General features: G+C 42.5%; 1 protein-coding gene across 3 annotated transcripts; it reads right to left on the bottom strand.

The window, feature by feature from the left end:
* On the bottom strand, nt 1-18,501 carry kmt5c (lysine (K)-specific methyltransferase 5C). Of its 3 annotated transcripts, none has more exons than XM_031904832.1 (9): nt 18,329-18,501; nt 14,683-14,822; nt 12,874-13,039; nt 11,629-11,738; nt 8,283-8,446; nt 7,007-7,026; nt 6,034-6,170; nt 4,841-5,004; nt 1-2,917 (listed from the first exon to the last, which is right to left on the bottom strand). In XM_031904832.1, the coding sequence occupies exons 2-9, from the start codon at nt 14,790-14,792 to the stop codon at nt 1,497-1,499; spliced, it is 2,292 nt and encodes a 763-aa protein (XP_031760692.1). In that variant the 5' UTR covers nt 14,793-14,822; nt 18,329-18,501; the 3' UTR covers nt 1-1,496. The 3 variants fall into 3 exon arrangements, with proteins under 3 accessions (XP_031760692.1, XP_012821557.1, NP_001120591.1); XM_012966103.3 differs by having other exon boundaries at nt 18,348-18,501; NM_001127119.1 differs by having other exon boundaries at nt 531-2,917; nt 4,814-5,004; nt 18,348-18,427.
* Nucleotides 18,502-27,071: the final 8,570 nt, after the last annotated feature.

Raw genomic sequence — 27,071 nt, 5'->3', positions numbered from 1 at the left:
ATCCCATACCTGTATTTCTACTGTATTATTTTTGGTTAAAGGTTGGACTTCTACACCAATGAGAAGATTAAGGAGGCTACAATAAAAATTCCCTTCTCAATCTTGGGCCAGGTCAGGCTTGGGTTGAGAATGGCGGGTTCAGGTCAGAAAACTTCTGACTCTCCACACCTACCTGTCCCCGTCCAACACAACAGCCAATCAGATTGCTTCACAAACAGTTAACAAGAAAACTCACTCAGTTACTTTAAAATGTTTTATTAAATATCGTACTGAAATAGGAAAGATTTTAAAAAAAGAGACACTAATGAGCTGCTTATTCTCCTTACTGAGTGCAGCATTCCATCATTCAGTCTTTCCTACCTACAAACTGATCCATTCCGCTAGATCATCACATCATCTGGCACTAAAGGCCGACCATACACAGGACTAGAACTGCAATAAAGGGGGCAAATAATATTTTGTAGTTGAAAAACAAAAAATAACAAATAATGGACTCAGTGGGGAAAAAACCAAACACAAAGCTACGTAAATAAAACCCAGTATAGTCGCTTTATTCTCCTTTCCAGCAAGTCTGGTTTAGGATTGTGCACAAACGTAAGTGTAGGCCAGATATTAGGGGCTGCCCAACTTTATCATGCAGTGGGCCAGTTATTCTATTTACCATCTGACTTACCCATACCTTACTATGATGTCATAAAATAAAGTGTGACAAGCCTCTGGGGGGGTGGGAATGCTTGGGGCGGGCACAATGTACTGTCATACGTTGGGATCAACAGTTTTACCTTTTGCCAACCATACAAGGAGCAAAGATGGCTCCATAGGGGGAACCATGAGCACTTTGGGTCCAGCTATTTTGCACTTTCTTCTGGGAAAAAGGGGGCAGGGGGAGCAGTTTAGAGAATGACTGGTATCTCAAAACATTATTTGTCAGCACCTTCTCATGGAATTATGGGTCCACTTGCCCTCTTTATTGGAACAGGGCTAATAATAATAAATCCAACAAGCTTAAGGCTTTACTTCACATTGCGAGTTTATCTTCTTGCATTCATTACGTTCTGCCTTACACAAATAGAGATGATTGGTCATGAATGATATCGAGGTTTCAAGTGTTCTTCACATCCAATAGGATGTGCTTATTCGCATAGCACCATAAAAAACTTGGAGGAAAAAAAAAATTCCAACACAGGTAGAGACTCAAAGGGAGAAAGAAAAATGAACATCTCTAAAGACAACAGGTTTCTGTTTGAGGACATGTACAGACAGGACTGGAGACTAAGGCAAACTGGCACGTGAATGTTTTAAAAAAACAAAAACACCCCGACGCAGCCAAGTTACGATATCAGAAGTCGTATGAAAGGCGAGGAAGGGCGGGAGAAGGAACAGTAGCACCCAAACAGAAACATGTGACAAGCAACTTCCTATCCAGACCCTACTAACAACCCTATCCAATGTCTCACTAACATTTACAGATTTGGTCAAGGAACTCCTTGGTCTTCTTAAGCGGTTTCTTCGCTCGATGTGGATGCAATGTCAAGAGCAATGGAACCGTGGCTGACCACGAGCCGCAGTCTCTTGGAGGGAGTGAATGGATTAAATGCCACTTTTTTCTTTGCGCCTTCCGCCAGTTGTTTAGACGCCGGCGAGCTGTGCAATTTGTTAAAGGCTTCTTCTGTTAAAACCGCGCTAGGGGGGAGCCCGGTGACCGAGTGTCTCTTTAAGTTGTTGTTGAGTCCCAACTCTACGTATGGCTTTAGCAACAATTTGGGGTCAGAACGCATTGTGTCGGCCAGGGGCCTGGCTCTAGCCGCATTTGGTGCATGGGGTTCACTAGGAACAAGCTGACCTGTCAACTTTACATGTCCGTTCAGTTTTACATATTGGACCCCTGGCTTTGCCGAACTACTACTACTTCTTTTGAATAGGGTGATCTTATTATCTGAAGTCTCGCTTGCTTTAAACGATACTGGTCTGGATCTTAAAGAGAAAAGTTTAGGTGCCAGTGACCCATTTAAGGCTTCGCATCTCTGTGTCTTTGCAGGGGAACTTACTGGGTTACCCTGTGTTTCATCAGTCAAATTACCCGCTAGGCGGTCATCTGATGTAACAGGGTGCTGAGAATGTATACAATTATCACTGGGCTCTGCTGCCAAGGAACTGCTATCTGCTGGATTCTTTCCAGATTTTTCCAAAGATCTTACATCTTTACTTAAACCAACTTTAATATAATGCGTTATCCCAAACTGTTTTAGTGCTTGATGATGCAACGCTGACATTATGTCGCCATTATTATTATTATGAGGATACACAGTAGGAGGAGGACATACACTGGACAAGGGTTCTTTTACTAAGGGTTCAGCAGATGGACTGTCAGGCCCCAGCAATGAAGCAGGGATTTCGGGCTCATAGAAAGAGTGGTCATCTCCACTGAGACTCGGCACGGGGGAGAAAGACAAGTGCTCACACACTTCGGCTGACGTGACCTGTTCCGCGCTGGCCTTTTCTGCTTCGGGCAAAGGACAATCTTTGGCATTGCACTCTATATTAGCAGTCTGGATGGTAGGAGAGCATGAACCTCCGTGGCAGCTTAATCGGAATTTTAGTTTTTCAGGGCTGAGGTCTTCCCGGCGAAGCGACACCAAAGGCTCTTTTCCTAGCTTGCAGCATTGCCCATCATGCTGGTGTTTAGGATGGGAGGCCATATTACATTTTTTGCAGTTATGCAGAATGATACGCACGTCCCTTAAGACAGTCCCCTGGGGCAGTGCAATCTTCACAGGCTTAGAGGGAATGTGCTTCACTAGGCGGGATGAATAAAAATAGCGGGATGAAGCCAGAGTCCTGAGTCTCCGATAGAAAGCTCTCTTCCTGCGGCTTGCTGGGATCCTTTTCAGTCTGAGTGATAGCCGGACTCTTGAACCTACCAAAACATATATAAACAAAATAAACATGAGAGATGCTTAATGTTCCTCAGGCTGATTCAAAGGGGCAGTATATGCAAACACATGCATTCCGCCAATACTTGTGATTTACAAGGGAGATGGAGGACTTTTCTTATAAGGAGCAGATAAAATGTTAAATTAAAACAATTAACAAAAAGTTTACTCATCTCAAACTTACTCATATGGATCAAAGGCACAAGTTGCCCTTTAAAAAAGACTAAACGCATGAAACCCAAACAAATATTTCAAAAAGATGCTATATCTGGCATTACAAAATGCAACAGCTTGATGCCCAGAGGGAATGTGGCAGACAATATTCCCACTAATTCCTTCACGCAGATCAGAGGGAACAGCAGTGGCAGATACATGTTGAACTACACCACGTTGTTAGCCATATCCTGCACTGGTACAGCGGGGGTGTTTGCTACAGAAACCCTACTATAGTTTATATAAATACCCCGCTCTGTAGCCCCGGGGGCAGCCATATCCTGCACTGGTACAGCTGGGGTGTTTGCTACAGAAACCCTACTATAGTTTATATAAATACCCTGCTGTGTAGCCCCGGGGGCAGCCATTCCTGCACTGGTACAGCTGGGGTGTTTGCTACAGAAACACTACTATAGTTTATATAAATACCCTGCTGTGTAGCCCCGGGGGCAGCCATTCCTGCACTGGTACAGCTGGGGTGTTTGCTACAGAAACCCTACTATAGTTTATATAAATAGCCTGAAATGGCTGCCCCCATGGCTACATGGCAGGGTATTTATATAAACTATAGTAGGGTTTCTGTAGCAAACACCCCAGCTGTACCAGTGCAGGAATGGCTGCCCCCCTGGCTACACAGCAGCTTTGTTTATACAAACTATAGTAGCCTTTCTAAAGGCAAACACACCAGTTTTACCAGTAGAGGGCAATAGCACATTATATTTTAATTACTTCAAAACACTTTCATTTTTTTGGTGTTACTGTTTCTTAAGCATGGTTGCAAAATGTCAGATAATAAAGGTGTTGCCATTAAGTAACCAGCCATGATCCTACACAATAAGTGGAAAGGACACTGTCACCTTTCAGAACAAATGCGGCAAATGTCAAATGGACAAACCAGCCGTAAACAAAAGAAAGAATTAGAGAACATGTGGTGTTAAACACTGTCAGTAAAAATAGCCGTACGGCTGTCATAAAACACTTTACCGAATGCAATAACAGAACCCTTTCTTTCCTAAACATAATAGCTATAGGGAAATTCATTCAAAATATAAAGAGAAAATATAATCCCTGAACTCTCAAAAGAAGGAAGCCAGGTAGATTTTTTTTACTTAGGTTTTTGGCAGCCAAATGGCCTAAACTCTGAGTTTGATATTTCATGTTACGTATGATTCCTATTTTATACTGTATGTATTTTTAGATAATACTAATGTTCACATACAGCGTATATAAAGGTGTCATTTATGTACATACTGCCAATGTATATTTTGAGCCAATTAAGGTTTGTGGAATTTAAACAGATTGGTCTTTACTGTAAGCTCCTCCCACCTTATTGGGTGACACGAAATGCATTGGGCCTTTTTGTTTTATATTTATATGTAAAATACAATTGATTTTTTAATGTAAAGCTCCGGATCTCCACTATTTGGTTCAGTTTGGTGACAGACTGCACCTGTGTTTCTATGCAACTCCCTCTGCTACAGGCCTGGAGCACCTGTACCTGGATCCCCTGGAGATAACAGTAAGCGCACCTGAAATCCACAATACTGATTGGACCTGGCCCAGACAGCATTTATCAGAGATACAGAACAGGCCTGGAGAAGCTCTTGTTGTCACATTCAGTGGATAACAAGCTACTGCACCTTGGCTGAAGAAAGTGACCACTTTACCTATAGAGGGAAATCCCGATAACTCACCCGGTGGATCCTTCTTTCTCCTTGCAGTCACTTGCTGGGATTGCTTGCAGGCGCTCTCACTCAGCCGATTTAAGCGGCCGTCTGTCTCACGGAGCTGGTATTTTTCTAATGAGGTAGATACGGTCTGCTCTGTTTTTTGCTGCTTAAAAGCACCCTCCCCTTTTCTAAAGAACATAAAGACAGAGGGATAGAGGAGAGGATGGAAATGGAAGGAGAGAAAAATACAATTTTAAAGAAAGTGCTAAAAAGTACAAGTTGATGGAGAGGAAATTAATAGGCACAATATATCCCCTTGTCAAGGGGTTTAATGCCATTTATTTATTTATGTATGGTTTCTGTTAGTACTATTCTAACTTCCTGGTTCATGTGAGCAGCTTTTTCTTTTTGTATTATTCTTTATAGTTTTTTCAATTATCTGCCTCCCCTTCTGTATCTTTCCAACTACTGCTCAGTGAGCTTACAATTTTATAATTTCTTTTATACCTTATCTTTCTATTAAGGGCCTCTCCTATTAATATTTCAGACTCTCATTCAAACGACTGTCTGGTTGCGAAGATAAGCTAGACCATAGAAACACCAGGCAGCTGATGAAATTCCAAACTGAAGAGCTACTGAACTAAAAGCTAAATTGGAAAACACTTATACACACAATATAGAAAATAATAAGCTGCTCCTTATCTTACAGAACAACATGTGCAGTTGTGGTGCGGGGTTTGATACACACACACACACTTCACAGGTAATAAAACCATGAAACCCCCCATTGTAGTTTCCTTACATCCCCAGTGTAATGCAACCCCACATTTACCTTGTTCCATTGTGACTTGAACTCAGAGGGCCCATTGCTTCACAATGGAAAAAGGTAATGGGTGGGGTTGCATTACATTGTGTACAATAACATATCAGCCTTTACACACAACTGTTCATTTCCCTTTTAACAATCATGCACTTAATTTTTTTCCAACCTCGTGTCTCACTTCTGCCTGCCCCCCTTATATTATAAGCCCTTACGGCAGGGCCCATAATACCCTGAATGCATTGGTTCGTCTGTGTGACAATCTTGTACCCCATGTACAGTTCTGTACGTTGGAGCTTGATAAATAATAATAAATGTATAAATGTGGGAGATGCCATAATGGCTGCCAGTGAAGTCCTTCAAAACAAAAAGCATTGCATATTTACAAAATTCTCACCTTTCACAAGTGCAACATTCACACAATTCATTTTTCTCTCCAAAAAAGCTGTCTCCATAGAAGCATGTGATCTCTTCGCCTGATTTGATTTCCCTGAGAACCTTTACACAAGCGGTGTTTCCCTCTGTTGGTACAAACTGTACAGGGGAGGGGCAAATTGGTTATACATAATATAAAATAATTGTTATACCATGGTCAACAGCTTTCGTTAACTATAAGTGTGACACAGACATATTTAAGCCCACAATCAGCCACAGAGGGAAGTAAAACACAAGCTAACTAACTGCAGATGGGAAACTGTGGCTTATTTAAAAGAAGTGAAACATTTTAGACCCTTTGTTAAAATAAATGAATAATAATTTTTCCAAATGGAAGAACCTAGCGAGATAGACCTAGAGCATTATGTTCCTCTAATGGTTCCCAAACTGTGGAACTGACTCTAGTGGATGAGGGCAGTGACTGATGAGGGGATTAGACTGAAGGCCAGTTAGGGTGGAATCTGAGAAGAACGGGCATTTGTTTATTAATTTGTTAATTAATTTTTTTTTTTTTTTAGACACAACCAAAAAGGTCAGTCCAAGTGAGATCTGGGGTGAATATGAATTTGCGGTTCTAGAACTAAAACCGATGCACCGATAGTTTCCTATATCTGTACCCATTTCATGTGCTGGTGGTACCCTGACCAATGGGATGCTTAAACTGAAAGTTTCACGATCATTGCTCTAAGCCCCAAAGGGCTGATCAGGTGTTGTGACATGAAATTAATTCTAATATTCTAAAACTATTCTAAGACTAACAGCTAGTCTGTTTTATATCCTTAATAGAACATTTGATTATCAACCATTCAACTGGGACCAAAATGCGACACATGAAAGTCCCCTAACATGTATGAAATACAGCTTGCACAAAAGTGGGAAAATGATTTATGTAATGCATAAACACAGCAAAGACACGCAAAATGGAGAGCACCTACCTTGCAGTTTGGCCGACAGTCTTAAAGTATCCGTGTCGAGCAGCATTCCCAAACACAGCGTGGGGAAGAAAAAGGCAACATTTTAGAATGGCCACAAATTCATATCAACTATTATGAAAGAAGAGATAAAAAGGGCACTAATTTGGTACAGGTAAGGGACCTGCTATCCAGAATGTTTGGGACCTGGGGTTTTTCAGATAAAGGGTCTTTCTGTAATTTGAATCGCCATACTTTTAGTCTTATATAAAATACTAAATAAACCCAAAAGGATTGTTTTTCCCCCAATAAGGATCAATTATATTTAAGTTGGGATCAAGAACAAGGTACTGTTTTATTATTACAGAGAAAAGGGAATCATTTTACCATGAAATAAACCCAATAGGGCTGTTCTGCCCCCAATAAGGGGTAATTATATCTTAGTTGGGATCAAGTACAGGTACTGTTTTATTATTACAGAGAAAAGGGAATCATTTAACCAAGAAATAAACCCAATAGGACTGTTCTGCCCCCAATAAGGGATAATTATATCTTAGTTGGGATCAAGTACAGGTACTGTTTTATTATTACAGAGAAAAGGGAATATTTTTTTTTTTTTTAAATTAGATTTGTATAAAATGGAGACTCTAATAAAGTCTTCCCATAATTTGGAGCTTTCTGGATAATGGGTTTCAAGATAACAGATCCCATACCTGTACAACATATTTAGAATATATAACCAATTATATTACGTTCGCTTATTAATCTCTCATCAATAGAAGACTATGCTCAGCTATCTTACAGTAAGTTCAATTGCTTGCTTGTATTAAAGTCTTTAGCAGAGCAACACCACTTATAACCACCTGATGGCACTGTTCTCTCATTCCTATAAAGCAGTGTTCCCCAACCAGTGGCTCAGGAGTAACATGTTGCCCCCAGTGGCCTCAAAGCAGGTGCTTATTTTTAAAAATTCTAGCAAGTTTTGGTTGCATAAAAACCAGATGTACTGCCAAACAACCTCCTGTAGGCTGCCAGTGCACATAGGGGCTACCAAATAGCCACAGACCGTATTGTGCACCCCTAGGACATTTTTCATACTTGTTTTGTTCCCAAACTCTTTTTTACATTTAAATGTTGCTCACAGAAAGGTTGGGGACCCCTGCTATAAAGGATAAAATTGCACAGAGAAGCAAGGACCATTCCCCTGAATGGCTACTTATAAATATGATCATTAAATGACAGCCACTTATACATCATATTTACCTTAATTAAAATGGAGAAGACAATCCAATTGACTTACCGTGGTTGATGAAGGCAGCCGGCCCTAGCCAGAGCTGTGCACACTTTTTCCGAGTGGAGTACATGACGCTAAAATCATTATCTCCAAAACGGAGCAGGGTCTCGTCTGCTTTGCTTAGTTCAGCGATGCACCCCACCAGGAGCTCAATCTTTTCATTCTTGCACCTAAAATACCAACAGACACATGCTAGAGAATACAAAGGGCAGAAGAAGACAAAGGTTCACACCTTGCAATGATCTCAGGGTGCCTTTGTCTCTGCAGCTGTGAGTACGGCACAGGAAAGTCATTATCAGCTAAAAATAAGGGTGGGGATGTTTTTATGGGCTAATTGTGCGCTCGGCACCAAGGAGATTCCCACTGATTATTGTGAAACATGATCCACTGCCGTTTCTTATACATTCCCCCAAGGGGTTTGAAGGCAAAGACAAATTCCAAGCAAATCACATGTGCCATTATGCTTAGAGATGAAAACCTAAAGGCACAAAGCTGTGTGCAGCGGCCACTATAGCAGTCATACACGGCCCTTTTACCATTCAGACCGTTTTATACCAGTCACTTGTGGTACTTGTTAGCATACTGAACTGCCAATACATACATTTATATTCCTCAGATTGAGAGGGAACCATGATAGCCTGACCCTCAGACCATTCCCAATCCTTTGCTCTCTGTTCCTACCACAGAAAGCAGAAAGAATTCATATCTCAGCATCCATCAGTTCAACACACGAGGAAAGGGTTAGAGGACTACCAGCCTTAATTAACAATTAAAGGGGTAGTTCACCTTTAAATTAGCTTTTAATATGTTGCAGACATTGATATTCTGAGAGAATTTGCAATTGGTCTTCATTGTCTAATTGTTATGGTTTTTCAGTTAGCTTTTTGTTCAGCGGTATTTGGTATTTTAGCAGCTATCTGGTTGCTAGAGTCTTATTAACCCTAGCAACTAGGCAGTGGTTTAAACTAGGGATGCATCGAATCCGGGATTCAGCAAAATCCCGGTGGTTTTTTAAGGATTTCGTTTCGGCCGGATCTGCGTATTAGCATATGCTAATTAAAATTCAGAAAGGGTTAAATGGGCAGTGAAAAAAGATTTTTAACCCCTTCCAATCCTAATCAGCATATTGTAATAAGGTTCGGTCGAATCCTGCTGGGTGGGTTCGGAGTTTCTGCTGAACCCAAAAAAGCGGGTTCGTTGCATCCCTAGTTTAAATAAAAGATGGGAGTATGAATAACATAGGGCCTGCATAGAAACATAAGGAATAAGAAGTAACAATAAAATTGTAGCCTCACAGAGCAATAGTTTTATTTGGTCAGCGACCCCTATTTGTAAGCTGAAAAGAGACAGAACAGAAAGACAAATAATTCAAAAACTATTAAAAATAATTAATGAAACCAACTGAAAGTTGCTAGGAATAGGTCATTCTATAAACATACTAAAAGTTAACTTAAAACTAATTGTTGTGCCAATAATATGGATTCATGCAGATTAGTTACCATTGAGTATGGGCTACAAATATGGGATTCGTTCTCTGGAAGCCTATTATGCAGAAAGCTCCAAATTATGGGATGTCCACCTCCCACAGACTCCATTTTAATTAAATAATTCTAATTTTTAAAAAGTATTTCCTTTTCTCTGTAATAATAAAACAGTACCTGTACTTGATCCCAACGAAGATATAATTACCCCTTATTGGGGGCAGAACAGCCCTATTGGGTTTATTTAATGGTTAAATGATTCCCTTTTCTCTGTAATAATAAAACAGTACCTGTACTTGATCCCAACTAAGATATAATTACCCCTTATTGGGGGCAGAACAGTCCTATTGGGTTTATTTCATGGTTAAATGATTCCCTTTTCTCTGTAATAATAAAAAAGTACCTGTACTTGATCCCAACTAAGATATAATTACCCCTTATTGGGGCAGAACAGCCCTATTGGGTTTATTTCATGGTTAAATGATTCCCTTTTCTCTGTAATAATAAAAAAGTACCTGTACTTGATCCCAACTAAGATATAATTACCCCTTATTGGGGCAGAACAGCCCTATTGGGTTTATTTAATGGTTAAATGATTCCCTTTTCTCTGTAATAATAAAACAGTACCTGTACTTCATCCCAACTAAGATATAATTACCCCTTATTGGAGCCAAAACAATCCTATTGGGTTTAATAACTGTTATAATAATAAATGTTGAAAATATTTTCTAGTAGATTTAAGTTATGGAGATGCAAATTAGGGAAAGACTCCTTTTTTCTGGATAACAGGTCCTGGTATCTGTACTGTTTTATTATTACACAGAAAATGTGAATAATCTAAAGGAGGTGGTCTTTCCATAAATCATAGCTGTCTGGATAAAAGGTTTCAGATAAGGGATTCTACCCCTGCATCACTTTCTATCACTATCTATATAGATATCTAAGGATTTGAGACACTGTCGTTTGGTATGCATTAGAAAAAAAGTAACCCTAGCACAACCTTACTGCCTTCAAAGCACCTTCAACAGAATTAACTTTTATACTGGATCTTGCGCCCGCACGAACAGACAGTTTCTACAAAATACTAAAAAAGGTGCGGCACTTCGGATATTGATCGTACATTTATATGCAATGATCTAAAATGGACACTTAGGGGCACATTTACTAACCCACGAACGGGCCGAATGCGTCCAATTGCGTTTTTTTCGTAATGATCGGTAATTTTGCGATTTTTTGCGATTTTTTCGGCTTCTTTACGAGTTTTTTGTAGCCATTACGAAAGTTGCGCAAAGTCGCGATTTTTTCGTAGCTTTAAAACTTGCGCGAAACGTCGCGCCTTTTAAGTTTTAACGCTACGGAAAAGGCGCGACTTTGCGCGCAAGTGTTAACGCTACGAAAAAATCGCGACTTTGCGCAACTTTCGTAATGGCTACGAAAAACTCGCGTTTTTACGCAAAAATCGTAAAGACGCCGAAAAAAATCGCAAAAAATACGAAAAAGTCGCAAAATGTTCGTTTCCAATCGGAATTTTTCCAATTCGGATTCGAAATCGTGTCTTAGTAAATCAGCCCCTTAGACTGAAATTGTAGAATAAAACCCTAAAAATAAAGAGAATTTTCTGAACATGAAGCAGTTGGCAGGTACCAATCTTACAAAAGTGACTCCCATTGTAGGTCCCCCAGATACACAATACACACGCAGATTTTATCATTAACCGACCATAATCTTCTAACCTGTCTGACTAAACAACCAAATGGCGTGGTAAAAAAATTATCAGGATGAGAATTCTGAGACAACACACGGTATGAAAATTGTACGAATCAGATTTTATTGGTGCGTGTATGGCCATCTTAGGAACCCATTTATCTTACCATGCCTTCGTAGAGACCACTTTTGCTCCGTTGGTTTCTAGAGAGTACCGACAACAGGAGAGAATCATGAATCCACTCTCTGGAAGAAACATTCGGAGATATCGGAATATCTGAAAAACATGCGGACAAGGCTAAATGATAGAAAAATCCAAATTAAAAGGGATAAAATGTTTAATGCCGAGATGTCAATCCAAATCCTCCCCATTACTTGTTGGTATGATTATTCATTCAAATCTTTGCCTGCACCCCACCCCCCCCCACCGGTCACATCAGCAGGCAGTACAGTGTGCTGATCAGCAGAATATCTTGAGCATAGGGAGCCAGTGTTGTACTGACCTAGATCACAAAGATATGAAGCTCTGCAAAAGGAAGTTGGAGGCATTAATCTTCCTTGTCGTATTGCTATGGAACTGGAAATGTAAGCCCCATTAATAAGGTACAATTACTTGTATAACGGGTCATTTCTCAGGCTTTTATTGGGCAAATACACCACTGTCCTGTCAATAAAGGCGCACATTTCACCACATACAAAATCAAACTCAACTGAAAAGTAATACGTAGTTATTTGGGACTCCTCCAGTTACATGGGAGTAGGAGAAACAAAAGATTAGCTGAAAGCAGTTCTAATGTGTAGCGCTGGCTCCTTCTGAAAGCTCAGACTCAGGCACAATGCACTGAGATGGCTCCTACACACCAATATTACAGCTAAAAAACTACAAACTATACCATAAAAATCATGACAGAATCCCTTTAAGTCAGTGATCCCCAACCAGTGGCTCATGAGCAACATGTTGCTCCTCAACCCCTTGGATGTTGCTCCCAGTGTCCCCAAATCAGGTGTTTATTTTTGAATTTCTGGTAAGGAGGCAAGCTTTGATTGCATAAAAATCCAGTGTAATTGCCAAAGAGAGGCTTCTGTAGGCTGCCAGTCAACATAGGGGCTACCGAATAGCCAATTTAAGTTCTTATTGGCACACCCAGGAACTTTTTTCATAATTGTGTTGCTCTCAAAAATGTTTTCCAATTGAATGTGGCTCTCAGGTATAAAAGGTTGGGGATCCCTGCTTTAAGTATTTGGGAATTAGGTTTTTAGCATGTACAGAGATTGATATGCTGAGATAAACTGCAGACAAATTACACACCGTCTTAAAACAGCTTGATAGATAAAGGCAGATAACTCAGGAAAACAAGGGAATTGTGGGTTCAACAGATGAGAGGCGCTACTGTATAAGTCAGGATACATACATGTGTCTTTAGCAGACTCTCCTGTTGCCGGGTCCGGCTTTGGAAGTAATGACGAGCCCATTCCCCTGCTGCTAGGGAGTGATATGCAGCTTCCAGGTCCTTTTTCTTACGGAATGTTTGCAGAGCCTCCCGCAGGTGATGCTGCCTCCGTATAGTGGGCATGGCACTGCGGCAGAACATATATATCAGATACAAGTACATGATGGTATTGTTTCATTCCCCACACATGCTTTTTACACTGTTGCTTGCTTTAACCTTGTTCTCAAGGGAAAGTTATTTAATTATTCGGAAACTGCAACTTAAAGCAGGATGTGTCTGGTACGTATTTATTAAAGGACAAGTCAACCCAAAATAGAATTTTTTGCCTCATAAAAACACAATTCTAAGCAACTTCGCAATATACATTCATTACAAATTTGCAATGACTTCTTTGTTTAATTGCTATTAGAAGTAGTGTTTGTCTGTCCTTTTCTATTCTCTGCCTTGGGGGCTCTAGCATTTGAAGCAATGTAACACAAGGCAGCAGCCTGCCAGACCTGACTCGCTCGAGCAGACTGACCTTTGCACCATTGTTCAAAAAGTAGCTCAGTAAATGCTGCTTTCAATAGCAATTACATTTACTACTAACTTTTAATGTACTACAAATTTTCAATAAATTTACATTGGAAAGTTGCTTGGAATTATGTTTTTTTTTTATTGGGCAAAAAGATTATTTTTGGGGTTGACAAGGATAAAAAGATGATTCACAATAAAAGTAAAGAAGGTTGCTGATTCTCAGTGCAAAAACCGAGTTACCTAGGTATAGAATATGCACAGAAACCCTTACCTCCCTGTGACACTCTGACAATTACAGGTGCTCCTGGGAAATGCATGCTGCTTTAACTAGCACTTTAGGAGCAACCCCACTGCTGGCTTACCTGAAAGGATCGCAGCAAGTAGCAGTAGACATGTAGACATATGCAGGGCTAGCTATGGGAGTGACAAGCTGCTACCATTTGTTAAACACTCCATGCACTATTTATCCACCAGTATTTTACCCGACACTCATGGGGACTGAAGGTTGGCAGCAGTCACGAGTTTCTGAACTGAATATTCAGTGACTTTCTTGGTATGTAAAGGTACAGTTCAGTGTAAAAATAAAACTGGGTAAATAGATAGACTGCAAAATAAAAAAATATTTCTAATATAGTAGGTTAGTCAAAAATTTAATCTATAAGGGCTGGAGTGGGCAGATGTCCAACATAAAGGCCAGAACACTACTTCCTGCTTTCAGCTTCCTAACCTCAGGGACTTGAGGGGGGGGGGGGCCCATATGGGACAAAACTGTTTAGCCGGTTTGCATTTGATTCTGACCTGTGTGCTCACAAACTAATTGAACAGTTATATTTCTGACTGGTAACAGCTTTGAGAGCTGTAAATAAGTAAGTAGTGTTCTGGCTATATTAGAATTTTTTTTTTATTTTGCACAGACTATTTTAGCCAGTTTCATTTTTACACTGAACTGTTCCTCGTAGGTAATGGCACATGGGGTGACTGGGAGCACTGGCTCCCAAGTGTTTTCCTGTTCAGCAGGCAGGCAACAAATCCCTTAGAAAGGCTCCCTATTCATTTCTATAAGAATCACCGGCAATTAGAATTGTGGGTAGGATGATTATTGCCAGAGAATAGTGGCTAATACATTTTTGCCATCTACCCACCAAGCCAGAAAACTCCCGGGCTAGAACACCTCTTAATCACCCAATAGGTCACACAATATAACAACCATCTCAATTCATCATGCAGTCTCTTCCTCTCTCTTTGGAAACTCACCTGACATTCATTTTATGAGTCCGAAACCCCAGGTAAGGGTCAAGCACCAGGCTCGTCGCGAGGTCATCATTCTCACAAAGTTCTCTGGCCGTCAAGCGATTTGAACCCATAGTATGTGCAGGCTTTCGACCATGCTGTTCCTACAGGTAAGAGAAAAAGGAGAAATAAATATACAAAAACCTGGATCATTGCACATGGTGGGAATAAAAGAACCCCTCTCTCTTTATAGGACATCGGTGCCATAACAAGAACATAGCACATATTCCACCAGCAAAAACACTCACAATGGATATTTTATCCAGTGAATTACATTAGCAAAACAGGTTGTGTCCTCTGGGGATATCTGCAAAAAATCTGGATTTGTGGAATCACTAGCAAGCACAAAGCAATGGTGCTCAATAAGCACTGACCCATTTTCAGAGGGTGGCCTATATTTTTTTACACTGTATTGAAAAGATATAACTGCTCCCATTCACCATGGAGAAAGACAGAAACATGAAACCATTTGCAGCCGTTTAATCCATACAAAATCCAAGGAATCACCCCAGACTGTGGTCGACCAGCACTGATACAGACATAACCATCACGTGTCCTATAAAAGGGCTTGTATTGCTTTGCAATTAGGGAAAAAATGACCAGACCTTCCCACTCAATAAGATTTGCTGATGCTGTCAACCCTTTAGGGTGAAGACACACAGAACTACTAGTAGCAGCTACTAAACTCCAGAAAACACCCTGCCATAGACAATACTGAGAATTGCCCCTGCTAAAACACACAAAGACAGATATCAGTAAGTGATCTGCATTATCTATTTTTGTAGCCACAACAAGTAGCTGCTACTAGTAGCTTGGTGTTTGTTCTCCCTTTTCCCCCAAAAAGCTACTTAGAGAAAAAAAAAAAAAAAAAGCTACTTAGAAAATCCCCTACCATAGACAATACTGAGACTTGCTTCTGCTAAAACACACGTAGACACAATCAGCAAATGAAAAGCACTGTATTTTTGTAGCTGTGACAATGAGCTGCTACTAGCTGTGTGTAAATGAGCTCCCCAAGGAGGCTGTCCCTTGTGCATAACTGAACCACCACTTTGGCCCAACGACAGACCCATGTGTTCCCTCCCCATGAATATATGAAGCCATTCCCCATTTGGATTAGATTTCATATATCAATTCTAATAAAATTACCCCCTGCAAACCCCACAATAAAACATCTGCTTTAATATTTGCCATTTGCCTTTCACTGACAAAAGCAGAATTAGAGGTTTGAATGCCTGAAATAAAACCCAGCCCGTTTCGCATTGTCGTTAGCTCTAGCTAATTATAAACCAACTGAGAGATCCACCACACCTGCTCCTTCCAGCGCTCCTCTAGGACTCCATTTACAAAGGCAAAAGAAATCCAGAGGGCAATTTAATGCAAAGCAAGAAGCTTGATCCTGAATTTGTCCCTTTCATGGCATTAATGATAGTGTGTAAATATCTGGGTGAGGACAAACACCCACTACTGGATGACATTCTAGACACTGAGTCTCATTTACTAACACCAGGCACATGTGTATCAGTGCAGTTCCCTACAGCAATGGAAGGGATAGTTTTTTTTTTTTAATACCGTAACTTAGTTTTCTGTTTAGCAGCTCTCCAGTTTGAAATTGCTGCTACCTGGTTGCTAGTGTCCAATATAACCTAGCAGCCAGGTAGTGGCTTGAATGAAAGACAGAAATATAAATAGAAGGGGGACGGAACAGAAAGATAAGTAATAAAAAGAAGCAATAAACTAAAACTGTACCCTCACATAGCAATACTTGGTCAAACCTCCCAGTGATTTTAATTTTTCGTACTCTTTAATACATGCACACTTTCTGGCCATGTTATTAGTCACACAAACTCCACTAAACATAAGGCGTGTTACGGCCTGCTGACATAGTTACTGAATGGGAAATAATGGCTTGGCCTTTGATCTGATTAGTCAAAAGGAAAACTCATAAAATCTAGATATATATATATATATATATATATATATATATATATATATATATATATATATATATATATATATATATATATATATATATATATATATATATATATATATATATATATATATATTGCTAACACATAGTGCAGTGCTTTATAATGATTATACAGGAATCCCATCAGTCCCTGCTCCAGTGAAGCTTACAATCCAAGTCACTATACTATTCCCATACACTGTGGTTCCATAAGAGGGAACCCATGGGGACACAAAGAGACCATACATACCCCTTACAGGTGGAAGTGTCCTGGCTGGAATCAAACCAAGGTGCTGCGAGGCATTGGCATACCAGGGAGTCCTAATAAAGCACTACTAACCCCATGTTTCCTGCACTATCCAAACTCACAGAACTAGATCTGAATCCAGCTGCTACAATGTAAGCGTTCATACACACTCACCATTCCAACTTACCAAGTGCATTTTGGACAAGGGCTGGCACCCACTAGAACTGATGACTGAGTTGTAGCTAGTATGGGAAAATGTTTGCATCCCCCACCTGAACAGAAGAATCTACATAGTGCAGGAGCCCCCCAGCCTTTATACAACTGCTGCCCTGAGTGTGAGCTCCTTCCGATAAATGCAAAGATCTCCCATAGGGTTTAGGCCGGTGATCCCCAACCAGTGACTCAGGGGTAACATGTTGCTCCCCAACCCCTTGGATGTTGCTCTCAGTGCCCCCAAACCAGGGAGTTATTTTTGAATTCCTGACTTGGGGGCAAGTTTTGGTTGAATAAAAACAAGATTTCCTACCAAATAAAGCCCCCTGTAAGCTGATAGGGTGCATAGAGGCCTAATAGCCAATCTTAGCCCTTATTTGGCTCCTCCATGAACTTTTATGGTGCTTGTGTTGCTCCCCAAGTCTTTTTATATTTGACTGTGGCTCACGAGTAGGAAAGGTTGGGGATCCCTGGTTTGGGGTGACAGACCCTGCAAGCAGGGGCACTGAGGGGCTGACCGGTAACTGCATGACTGTCCTACAATAGAGTATTTTGTCACTGGGGGTGCTACTATTTAGCATTCATTTGGCTGCCCCACTGGTGTTGTGCAACTACAGCCTGACAGAACTGCTGTTGAGATACATATTGACATTTTATGGCACCACAAGGGTACGCAGCGCTGTACAATCTTACAATATACACAATTACACACAGGGAGGACAAGTGTTATAATAAATACAATAAATAAGTATAAATACACAGAGATTAAGTGCCCTGTGGTATCAGACACAGCAGAAAGGAGGTCCCTGCCCCATAGAGCTTACAATCTAAGTAAATAAAAGGAAAAGTGACCCCCAAACTAGGGGTCCAACCGGTTATCTTCCAGCTGTTGAACTACAACTCCCAGAATCCCCCAGCAGCTGACTCTGTGACAGGAGCTAAGCAGTTTAAAGGATAAATCTGACAGTATTTAGCAGGACTGTGCCCATGAAGCTAAAGGGGTTGAACCCATTTTGCCTCACGGAGCCACAATGTCCATTTCGCTTAATCCCTCTCTGGCGGAGCCTAATCCCACACCGGGGCCCCCATTAAGTACGTGCAGATGGTACTCTCCAGGGAAGCGACACCCAATCCCCAGGACGCTTTAAAACAACAACATAGCATATAAAAAGACATTCCTAATGGCCAATGTCATACCGCCCAACAGTTCCGCCGCGCATAACCCAGCCCGCAGTCCCGGAATGTGTAGCTTGTACGCTCCGGCAGGCCAGTTCCCCAGCGTCCCGTCCCAAATATCGCGAGATGAGATGTAACGCCTATACGCTAGATAAGCGCAGTGACGCCGCACGTAACGGGGTATGAGGGAGGGGCGCGTAGTGCGTGCTGAAACGTAAGCTCCTGGGGTCATGTGATGTCTGCGCAGGCTGCTGCTTGTCACAGAGAAATCCCCCGCCGCCATAAGTCTCCGCTGTTGATATCTGTAGTACAAGTGATTGTCTTTCTTCCCATCTTGTCCTAATAAAAACAAATAAAAAAAAACATTTTTTCCTGGTTGCCAACAACAGTACCATGAGAGCTGGGGGCTTTTATTTTTTTTTCTCAGATAATCCCAGTGTTTTAGGTGAACATCAGGGAACGTGTTTTTCACATTTTAGGGGGGAGAAAGGATTAAATCAAAATTTTCAAACTGGTCCGATCGGTGAGTCAGCTGATATCAGCAGCTTCCTGCAATATGGGTCAACTCGCCGACATACCATACACGCACCGAATATCGTACGAAACGAGGTTTCGTACAATATTATCGGTGCGTGTATGGCCACCTTTAAGCTGCCCATACACGGGCAGATCCACTCGCTTGGCGACATCTTTACCCGATATCCCCACCTATGGCTGGGCGATATCGGGTAACATGTAGGTGAATTCGATCATTTGGCCCTGGGGCCAAACAATCGAATTCTAACAGCAGCAATGGGGCAGTCGGTTCGGGGACCGCATCAACGAGCCGATGTGGTCCCCGATCCGACTGTATTTTCTAACCTGGCCGATTGATATCTGGCCAATTTCAGGCCAGATATCGGTCGGCCAGCCCGCTCGTTTCTGCCCCTACACGGGCCTATAATAGCTGCCGATATGGGTCCCTTGGACCGACTCAGCAGCTTATCTGCCCGTGTAGGGGCAGAAACGAGCGGGCTGGCCGACCGATATCTGGCCTGAAATTGGCCAGATATCGATCGGCCAGGTTAGAAAATTCAGTCGGATCGGGGGCCGCATCAGCTCGTTGATGCGGTCCCCGAACCGACTGCTACATTGCCGCCTAAATAATCTGGTCGTTTGGCCCCAGGGCCAAACGTTCGAATTATTTTTTTTTTAACTTCAAGCTCCCCGATATCGCCCACCCGTAGGTGGGGATATCGCGGGAAGATCCGCTTGCGAGCGGATCTTACCATGTATGGGGACCTTAAAGCTTTTTAAAAGACAATGTTAGTAATTTTTTCACGATTTAGATACAAAACACGGGCTACAAATGAAGGAGATAATTGTGTTTGGCTCTTGTTTCCTTTGGAGCAGGAATATGATCGTCCAGTAAAGAAATATGTTTTCAGAATAATAATTCATAGAAAAAGATAGAGAAAAGTTGTGGCCTCTCCACAGAGAAACTGTCCCTAGTAGGCCTGTACAGCAGGGGATGAGCTGCAGGGAAGCAGAATGCATCTACATGTACATGTGGCACCCTGGCACAGACACTTTGCTTCCAATACAAGGCCAATAGTTTACATTCAGCGGCTGTTTTTATTGTAGCCACAAGGCGTCATTCTTTTCATAGCATACACTGAGACAGAGAAGATATAATCCTATGGTGAAAATTCTGTGTATTTATACCAGTTCTACACATGGTTCAGCCCTACGTATGGTCATCAACGCTGCAGCCCCACTTAGGCTCACCCTCAGGGGTGGCAAGCCATTACCCTACACTGCTAGGCCACACCAACTACTGAAAACATTATGGGGCCAATTCATGAAAGCACAATTTTGTTTTTTTCAGAAAAAATCTTATTTTTTATAAGTTCTAGAACTATTCGTAATGACCACGATAATATCATTAAAATTATGTGACTTTTTTGCAGTGTGCGTTAACTTCAAACGCAAAAAAGTCGTACTACTACGACCATTTTGGAATTCATTCAAGCTTCGGTATTGTGACTATGTTTGGGCCAGGTTGGAGCTGCAGAGTGCCATTGAGCCCAATGGGAGACTTTCCTCGGGCCGGGTTGGAGCTGCAGAGTGCCATTGAGCTCTATGGGAGACTTTCCTTGGGCCGGGTTGGAGCTGCAGAGTGCCATTGAGCCCTATGGGAGACTTTCCTTGGGCCAGGTTGGAGCTGCAGAGTGCCATTGAGCCCTATGGGAGACTTTCCTTGGGCCGGGTTGGAGCTGCAGAGTGCCATTGAGCCCCATGGGAGGCTTTCCTTGGGCCGGGTTGGAGCTGCAGAGTGCCATTGAGCCCCATGGGAGGCTTTCCTTGGGCCGGGTTGGAGCTGCAGAGTGCCATTGAGCCCTATGGGAGACTTTCCTTGGGCCAGGTTGGAGCTGCAGAGTGCCATTGAGCCCTATGGGAGGCTTTCCTTGGGCCTGGTTGGAGCTGCAGAGTGCCATTGAGCCCTATGGGAGACTTTCCTTGGGCCAGGTTGGAGCTGCAGAGTGCCATTGAGCCCTATGGGAGACTTTCCTTGGGCCGGGTTGGAGCTGCAGAGTGCCATTAAACCCTATGGGAGACTTTCCTTGGGCCGGGTTGGAGCTGCAGAGTGCCATTGAGCCCTAGAACTATTCGTAATGACCACGATAATATCATTAAAATTATGTGACTTTTTTGCAGTGTGCGTTAACTTCAAACGCAAAAAAGTCGTACTACTACGACCATTTTGGAATTCATTCAAGCTTCGGTATTGTGACTATGTTTGGGCCAGGTTGGAGCTGCAGAGTGCCATTGAGCCCTATGGGAGACTTTCCTTGGGCCGGGTTGGAGCTGCAGAGTGCCATTGAGCCCTATGGGAGACTTTCCTTGGGCCGGGTTGGAGCTGCAGAGTGCCATTGAGCCCTATGGGAGACTTTCCTTGGGCCGGGTTGGAGCTGCAGAGTACCATTAAACCCTATGGGAGACTTTCCTTGGGCTGGGTTGGAGCTGCAGAGTGCCACTGAGCCCTATGGGAGACTTTCCTTGGGCCGGGTTGGAGCTGCAGAGTGCCATTGAGCCCCATGGGAGGCTTTCCTTGGGCCGGGTTGGAGCTGCAGAGTGCCATTGAGCCCTATGGGAGACTTTCCTTGGGCCAGGTTGGAGCTGCAGAGTGCCATTGAGCCCTATGGGAGACTATCCTTGGGCCGGGTTGGAGCTGCAGAGTGCCATTGAGCCCTATGGGAGGCTTTCCTTGGGCCGGGTTGGAGCTGCAGAGTGCCATTGAGCCCTATGGGAGACTTTCCTTGGGCCGGGTTGGAGCTGCAGAGTGCCATTGAGCCCTATTGGAGACTTTCCTTGGGCCGGGTTGGAGCTGCAGAGTGCCATTGAGCCCTATGGGAGACTTTCTTTGGGCCGGGTTGGAGCTGCAGAGTGCCATTGAGCCCTATGGGAGACTTTCCTTGGGCCGGGTTGGAGCTGCAGAGTGCCATTGAGCCCTATGGGAGACTTTCCTTGGGCCGGGTTGGAGCTGCAGAGTGCCATTGAACCCTATGGGAGGCTTTCCTTGGGCCGGGTTGGAGCTGCAGAGTGCCATTGAGCCCTATGGGAGACTTTCCTTGGGCCAGGTTGGAGCTGCAGAGTGCCATTGAGCCCTATGGGAGGCTTTCCTTGGGCCGGGTTGGAGCTGCAGAGTGCCATTGAGCCCTATGGGAGACTTTCCTTGGGCCGGGTTGGAGCTGCAGAGTGCCATTGAGCCCTATTGGAGACTTTCCTTGGGCCGGGTTGGAGCTGCAGAGTGCCATTGAGCCCTATGGGAGACTTTCTTTGGGCCGGGTTGGAGCTGCAGAGTGCCATTGAGCCCTATGGGAGACTTTCCTTGGGCCGGGTTGGAGCTGCAGAGTGCCATTGAGCCCTATGGGAGACTTTCCTTGGGCCGGGTTGGAGCTGCAGAGTGCCATTGAGCCCTATGGGAGACTTTCTTTGGGCCGGGTTGGAGCTGCAGAGTGCCATTAAGCCCTATGGGAGGCTTTCCTTGGGCCAGGTTGGAGCTGCAGAGTGCCATTGAGCCCTATGGGAGACTTTCCTTGGGCCGGGTTGGAGCTGCAGAGTGCCATTGAGCCCCATGGGAGGCTTTCAAAATCATACATTGAAGTTTTAAAGCCAGAAAGGTTTTCGCGCCATTTACGATTGTTCGGATCCGAAAATTTTGTGACTTTCGGATCGCAACCACAATATTTTGGTACGACCAAGAAAAGAATTTTCGCACATCAGAAATTATCTCTATTACTCTAAATTTTTTCCAGTCGTGCTTTTAACTAGCGAAAATTCGTGTTTCAATCAATGGGCCCCTAAGTAATAGGTATTTGAATTGTTTTCAAACTATTTTTACCTTTTCTTGAGGACTAGCTTTTGGCTGCATATTTCCATGATTTTAACCCCAAATAAAACATTTCCTGGAGATTTCCAATAAATAAAGTTTCTTTCAATGTATATTGCCTGTTCCAAGAAAGGAAGTGATACATGCAGGGGGGGGAGTCAGGTCGGCATTGGATCTGTTGCCTCAGGTGGTAGCAGGACCACAAGGGTGAAGACACATGGAGCTATTAGTAGCAGCTACTTGTAGTGGCTACTAAAACAGACAATGCTGATTATTTACTGATAACAGTCTCTACGTGTGTTTTAGCAGAGGCAATTCTCAGTATTCTCTATGGCAGGGGATTTTTTGGCGTTTAGGGCTCTGGCACACGGGGAGATTAGTCGCCCGCGACAAATCTCCCTGTTTGCGGGCGACTAATCTTCCCGAATTTCCATCCCACCGGCGAAATTGTAAGTTGCCGGTGGGATGGCACACGCTGCGCAGGCGATTTCGGCAAATCGGCGAAGTTGCCTCGCGAGGCATTTTCTGCGATTTGCCGAAATCGCCTGCACAGCGTGTGCCACCCCACCGGTGAGTTACATTTTCGCCGGTGGGATGGCAATTCGGGGAGATTAGTCGCGGGTGACTAATCTCCCCGTGTGCCAGAGCCCTTAGTAGCCGTGAAAAAGTAGCTGCTACTAGTAGCTCTGTGTGTCTTCACCTTCGGGGTATATTTATCATGCTGTGTAAAAAGTGGAGTAAAGCATTACTGGTGATGTTACCCAGAGCAACCAATCAGCAATTAGATTTCAACAGTTAGAAAATCAAAGCATCTGATTGGCAGCTATGAGTAACATCACCGGTGATGTTTTACTCCACTTTTTACACAGCATGATAAATATACCCCTCGTGTGTCTGAGCATAGCACAGTTTTGTGAAAGCACCAAGCAATTGTACAAAGTGCAAACAGTACCGCAGGGTAGCTGTGAAAAGGAAGTCCCCAGCAAACTCTCCAGTGGGTTGCACAATATTTCACAGTCTTTTCTTAAAACCTTCCTTTTGCAATTACTATCAATGGAACTGTTACAGAAGAGGCAGCACCCACCCACCCTGATAAAGAGGGCATTCGGCTTTGGCATCTACAAAAGGTCAGTTATAAAATAGGAATTAGTTACACCACCATTCAGGATTTGATTTATAAGGTTTTAAGTTGTATTAGGATTTAAAGGAACAGTAACACCAAAAAAATTCAAGTGTATAAAAGAAATTCCAATATAATGTACTGTTGCCCTGCACTGGTACAACTGGGGTGTTTGCCTCAGAAACACTACTATGGTTTATATAAAGAATGCAGCTGTGTAGCCATGGAGGCAGCCATTCAAAGGAGAAAAGGCACAGGCACATAGCAGATAACAGATAAAACACTATAGTATTCTACAGAGCTTATCCGTTATCTGCTATGTAACCTGTGCCTTTTCTCCTTTTTTCCAGCTTGAATGGCTGCCCCCGGGGCTATACAGCAGCTTATTACATATAAACTATAGTAGAGTTACTGTAGCAAACACACAACTTTTACCAGTGCAAGGCAACAGTACATTATATTTAATTTACTTTAAAACTCTTTAATTTTTACTGTTCCTTTAATATAAAGGATGTTTTTATATCATTCTTTGTCAGTATGTATAATATTGTGTTTCTTTTTGAAAAGATCCCACGTGAAACAGACTGGCACTTGTCAATCAAACACAAATTACTTTCCTGAGTGAACAAAGAGAAAGGGAACAACTTACTGTTAGATGAGTGTTTGGGAACAAACAATACACAATTATATGGGTAGTTCAGTGATGAAGTGCATTAGTAATCTCATCAAGTCTGCCTCTGCATCATGGTGTTAACAATCCATCAGGCAGGATTTCCTACCCAACATTGTACAATTGATATTATATCTAAACAGGTAATCACATTTTTTGCACATGAAATGACATTTTACATGCTTTTCATCTAATAAAAAAGCAGTGCATTAAGGCTTCATGGTGCAAAGCAAGCCCCCAATAAGGATTAAGTTTATTCAATATTTCAATGATTTTTAGCAGACTTAGGTTATGGAGATCCATAGCTGTATAAGCAAGAGAGAGCCTGACTAGAAAAATATGGAGTAAAAAGTAACAATAAAATTGTAGAGAGCATTAGTATTTTGGCTGCTGGGTTCAGTGACCCTCAATTATTATTATTATTATTATTATTAACATTTATTTATAAAGCGCCAACATATTCCGCAGCGCTGTACAATAAGTGGGTTTCATACACTGGACATACAGAGTAACATATAAAGCAACCAATAACCGACACAAGAGGTGAAGAGGGCCCTGCCCAAAAGAGCTTACAATCTACAAGGAGAAAGGGTTGAGACACAAGGTGTGGGAATGGGCATGGGCAGAGTTGTGAGAGGTGTGGCACAGGGTATTGTTAAACTAGATTAGGGTAAGCTTCTCTAAATAAATGTGTTTTTAGAGATTTCTTGAAGGCAGAGAGATTGGGAGAAAGTCTGACAGTTTGTGGGAGCGAATTCCAGAGAAGGGGGGCAGCCCTTGCAAAGTCTTGAATGCGAGTGTGTGAGGAGGGAATGAGAGAGGAGTTGAGGAGCAGGTCAGTAGAGGAGCGTAACAAGCGGGTTGGATGGTACCTAGAGATAAGTTCAGAGATGTAGGGTGGGGCAGAGTTATGAACTGCTTTGAATGTGAGAGTCATTAGTTTGAATTTTATCCTGGATGGTAGGGGAAGCCAGTGCAGGGATTGGCAGAGTGGCACGGCTGGGGAGGAGCGGTTGGAGAGGTGTATGAGCCGGGCAGCAGTATTCATTATGGACTGGAGAGGGGACAGTCTTTGGAGGGGAAGGCCAATTAATAGGGAGTTACAGTAGTCCAGGCGAGAGATTATAAGAGAGTGAATAAGAATTTTGGCAGCATCATGGGTGATAAATGATCGTATTTTGGAGATATTACTTAGGTGAAAGTGACATGATTTGATAAGTGATTGGATATGAGGGGTGAAGGACAGGGCAGAATCAAGGATAACCCCAAGCCACCGGGCCTGGGAAGATGGGCTGGAAATATGCAGAAGAGAAAGGCAAATAATTCAATAATAAAGACCAACTGAAAAGTTGCTAGAAATATGGCATTCTGTAACATACTTAAAGTTAACTTTATTAGGTGCAGCAGGCATATTTACACTATGTGCAGCTCCTTAGCATATGGAATTTTCAATGATTGTAAACTCGCTTGTGTGTTTGCCTCAACGGCTTGTAACTTAGTAAATGAGGTCTTCTATCTCAGTACAGCTGAATATATAACTTATTTACCATTCCATTTATGGATGGGTATTTTAAGAGAACATTGGAACAAACTGTACTGTTCTATACAGCGTTCTATTTTGTATGCTGGAAAATGCAACTACTGAGACCCCAGTAGTCAAAACTATACAACGAAACTAGAATTTCAAAGTTTCACAATATAATGCAATAGATTGACACTTCACAGAAAAAAGTCAGCAGCTTGAAAACGCTATTTAGAAAGGGTATCGGGTAATTTTGGACTTTCAGACATGTTTAAGGAAGGAGAGAACACAATGGGCAGAATGAAGGAAATATTTTCAGCATATGAAATGGTGGAGCAAAATATTATTTCAGGTGATCTCTGAATCACTTTAGTCAAAGACCAACAATGAAACTGGAAATGGCTTCTGGACTGTGGCTTGTCCCTTTTGTTTATTATTCTCTCCTTTTCTGTTTGCTGCTCTCTTTACTCTAAGCTTTTTTCCTTTTAGAGCTACAATTATATCTACAGTATATTTACTCCAATGGGATGAAAACAATGTATTCATGTACTGAAGAGGTGGCTTCCCATACACCTTCAGTCGCCAAGCGAGCGGATCTTCTCCCAATATCCCCCACATATGGGTGGGTGATATCGGGAGAATCCAGGCTAATTCCATCATTTGGCCCTGGGGCAAAATGATCGAATTATAACGAAGGGTATAGGCAAAGTCGGTCCGGGGACCGCATCAACGAGCCAATAAAGTCCCAGATTTGATAGATTTTTTAACCTGCCCGATTTCAGGCCAGATATTGGTCGGGCAGGCCCGTCGTTAGTGCCCATACACGGGCCAATTAGCTGCCGAATCGGTCTAAGGGACCCATATCGGCAGCTAGAATCGGCCCGTGTATGGGCACCTTAAGGATCTGAGTGGGCATTGGGGGCCGACTAGTATGGGAATTCTTCTGGTGTCAGACCCAGAGAATCAGGTTTTGGAATGCCTAAAGCTTGTAGGTTCTTTTGGGATAGGGACCTCCTTCATGTTGTGTCAGCTCAAATCTATATACCTGTATTTATATAACA

Source organism: Xenopus tropicalis, chromosome 7 (assembly GCF_000004195.4).
Source record: "Xenopus tropicalis strain Nigerian chromosome 7, UCB_Xtro_10.0, whole genome shotgun sequence".
NCBI lineage: Eukaryota > Metazoa > Chordata > Amphibia > Anura > Pipidae > Xenopus > Xenopus tropicalis.
The sequence above is the reverse complement of the archived record's forward strand: the minus strand, read 5'-3'. Positions and strand labels throughout refer to the sequence as shown.